The following is a 3,430-nucleotide window of genomic DNA, read 5'->3' on the forward strand; positions in this document are numbered from 1 at the left end:
TTGTGGCCACTTGGGAGGATGAAGTTCAGCTCCGGCATAGTTTTCCCTTCACACCAGCTTGAAGACAAGCTAGCTCTTAAGCAGTGGAGAATGTCAGCAACCAAGAAAGGAACGGCTCTGGTTCAGGGGCTTGCGCAGGGAAACTGAAGACAAGCTGTGAAGGCACTCGTGAAAAAAGATGATGGCCGATCGGCGTGGCGTCCAGGAGGAGTAAGCGTGTACCAAAGCCCAACAAGTTAAAATGGATGACTTGGCAAGAGGGAAAGACAGACAGTAAAGAGTTGTTCGATTATTTTCAATCTATGGAGAAGATTGATACGGATCGAGAGATTTTGACTTACTAAAAATTGAAACCACTCAATCTCTCTCAATCTGTATGGATTAAGATAAAACCGAACATGGGCAACGAAAACTCTCAACCCGGCCGTCGACGATCAGCGATCTCGTTCGCGGTGATTCACCGCAACACGAAAACCAGCGCTTCGTGCCAGGCAGCGAAGCGACCAAGTGGGGACGGCGCCCTGCGGAATGACATTTACAAACCTCTCGACCGACACTTGGGTGCTGTTTGGTTCAAGAAATGTAACGGAAATGGTAATGGTTTACGTTCGATTACTTGCGGTAACAAATTTGAATAGGCTAGTATCAATTTTTAGTGTGGTATCTGATTACGGTTGGACTAAAACAAACATTATTTAACGTTATCAGTTACCCATTACGTTACAAATTTGTGAACCAAACGGCACCTTGGTCCTTCAATTCGCGCCAGAGTCCTAGCACAGCAGTACGCCAGTAACCAACCATCCAGGGTAGTTCAGCCGCCGGCAGTTGGAGTAACGAAGAAGCATGCACCATGAATGCATGCATAACGCATAAACCCTAGCTAGTAGCTTGCCGCGCCGGATAAAAAGAGGGGCGGTCGTCATCAGCTATAGAGAGCCATCAGGACCGACCGGACGTGGTATCGATTAGACGGCCTTCATGTCGCACACTACTTCGCTACTGCTCTCGTGGTCGTGGAGCCTGATGACGATGCCCACGTCCTCGTTTACCTCTACTACTCCTCCAAGTATTCAGCTCGGCCGCACCACACCGTCCGGCGTCCCGTCGTCCCGCCCATTGGTTGCTGTTGGTCGTCGCATTAACAGGATCCGCTGCTCAGCGACCTACACCCTTGCACCAAGCCGTGAGTCTACTACTACTACCACCACCGCCGTCGGTGAGGCTCGGCGTGCACAGGGTGCAGCCGTGCTCGCTCTTGGCACGGCCAACCCAGCAGCTACCTGCTTGCCGCAGACTGAGTACGCCGACTGGTACTTCCGTGCCACGAAGCGCGACCACCTCACCAAGCTAAAAGCCAAGATGAAGAAGATATGTAAGATCTTAACGTGGTGGTTTCACTTTCGCCCTTCTCCTTAGCTTGTTGTAAGATCTTAACAAGTTTGCTGATGAGTTCTGTAGGCCACAACTCGGGAATAAGGAAGCGCTACTTCCACCACACGGAGGACACGCTCCTCGAGCACCCGGAACTCGTGGACGGCGCGCTGCCGTCGCTGGACGCCCGGCAGAGCATCCTGGGCTCGGCCGTGCCGGAGCTCGCCGCGTCCGCGGCGGCGCGGGCCATCGCCGAGTGGGGCCGCCCGGCCGCCGACATCACCCACCTCGTCTTCGCCACCAACTCGGGCGCGCACATGCCGGGCGCCGACCTCCGCCTGGCGTCGCTCCTCGGCCTCCGCCCGTCCGCGCAGCGCACGGCGCTGTACCTCACCGGCTGCCACGCGGGCTCCGCCGCGCTCCGCGTCGCCAAGGACGTGGCCGAGAACAGCCGCGGCGCCCGCGTGCTGGTGGCCTGCGGCGACCTCAGCCTCGTCAAGTTCCGCGCGCCGCACGAGGACCGTCCCGAGACTCTCGTCCTGCAGGCCCTGTTCGGCGACGGCGCGGGCGCCGCCATCGTCGGTGCCGCCTCCGACGAGATGTACGGCTCCGGCGCTGAGTCGTGCCCGCTCTTCGAGATGGTGTCCGCGTCCCAGACAGTGGTGCCCAACAGCGAGGACGCCGTCGCGGGGCAGCTCGGCCAAGACGGGCTCGTGTTCAGCCCGTCCCCTAGAATGCCGGCGCTCGTACGGGAGCACATCGAACGGTGCCTGGCGGACGCCGTCGGGCCGCTCGGATTACTGGGTGGTGGAGGTGGTGGTGGTGACTGGAACGACCTCTTCTGGGCGGTGCATCCCGGCGGGCCTCTGCGATCCTTGACACTCCAGGCCACGCTGGCGCTGGCGCCAAGCAAGCTGGCGGCCAGCAGGCACGTGTTGAGTGAGTACGGGAACATGTCGGGTGCCTCGGTTATCTTCGTGCTGGACGAGCTCCGGCGGCGGTGTGGCATGCTGGATGGAGATTTTGGGGTCATGCTAGGTTTCGGTCCGGGGTTCACCGTCGAGACCATGGTACTCCGAGCGGCGAAGGCTGCAACGAAAAAGGTTTTCTAATGTGTGGATGTCAGATGTCACCAGCAGCAACGAAAAATTATGTTCGAGTGAAATTCACCGGAGGTCCTTGTTATCAGCAGCTTTGCCTCTATACATTTTTTGTTTGGTCAGCTCTTTGACTCTTGGCACCCTTAGCCAATATTGGCACATTCATAGAGTCATTTGATTGTGAGTGTTCTAGTCCATTGCAAACTAAGATATTGTATTTTGTGGCACTAGATGGTTTTTCTGACTCAAAATTTCTTGTCACATTGGTGATTTCCATCACCTAGCCAGCTTGATGCTTGTGGAGAATTGTGGAGATCTTGGTGATTGTCATTACTTCAGTCATTAGCTATTGTGAGAGGCTCTGTTCTCATCCCCACAGAAGATTTGCGAAGATTAACTCTAGTGAAATAAATTGAGGTTTGGGGAGGACCTTGATGATCTACCATCTTCTATATATGTTAAGTGGTGATGTACGGATCCACCTCAATGAGGACGTAGGTTGTTGGCAAGGAAACGAACTTCACAGAAAAATCCTTTGTGTCGGTTGCACTTGCGTGGCTCACTGTCTCAACACTTGCACCTATATATCATACCTTGTACATACTCGTGTGGTTGCTTGCATAGTTGTAGCTTAGCTTTCATGTTAGTAACCTTGTTTAGATTGCTCCTAGCTTGTTTAGTTGGTAGCATAGTTCTAGTGAGTAGTGCAGGTTAGGTACTCCCTTTGCTGGCTCACTAGTTGCTAGGTGGTTGTTCTAATTTGCTTGCTTGGTTGAGTGTTTGAATACTTGTTCTTGCAACTAGACTTGTGTTGGGAGATTTCTTTGTTTTGGTTAGGGTAGGCAAACTAGTGGCTATTAGGATAATCTTTTCTACTAATGCCTTGTCTAGTGTTTTGAGCTTGTAGAACATTTTATTAGGCTATTCTCCCCCCCCCCTCTATCTGTCTGTACACC

General features: G+C 53.8%; 1 protein-coding gene across 1 annotated transcript; it reads left to right on the forward strand.

Moving 5' to 3' along the window:
- Positions 1 to 950: 950 nt before the first annotated feature.
- Positions 951 to 2,609, forward strand: LOC103654409 (bisdemethoxycurcumin synthase). Its single transcript, NM_001362391.1, has 2 exons — positions 951 to 1,375; positions 1,462 to 2,609. The coding sequence occupies exons 1-2, from the start codon at positions 982 to 984 to the stop codon at positions 2,484 to 2,486; spliced, it is 1,419 nt and encodes a 472-aa protein (NP_001349320.1). The 5' UTR covers positions 951 to 981; the 3' UTR covers positions 2,487 to 2,609.
- The last annotated feature ends 821 nt before the right edge of the window (positions 2,610 to 3,430 follow it).

The sequence above is a fragment of the Zea mays genome, chromosome 4 (assembly GCF_902167145.1).
Source record: "Zea mays cultivar B73 chromosome 4, Zm-B73-REFERENCE-NAM-5.0, whole genome shotgun sequence".
Taxonomy (NCBI): Eukaryota; Viridiplantae; Streptophyta; class Magnoliopsida; order Poales; family Poaceae; genus Zea; species Zea mays.

What these genes read in the sequence shown, in the direction of transcription:
- LOC103654409 (NM_001362391.1), top strand. Translation starts at nt 982, where the DNA reads ATGTCGCACACTACTTCGCTACTGCTCTCGTGGTCGTGGAGCCTGATG. An exon ending in AGCCAAGATGAAGAAGATAT is followed by an intron (nt 1,376 to 1,461) that starts GTAAGATCTTAA and finishes TGAGTTCTGTAG; the next exon opens with GCCACAACTCGGGAATAAGG.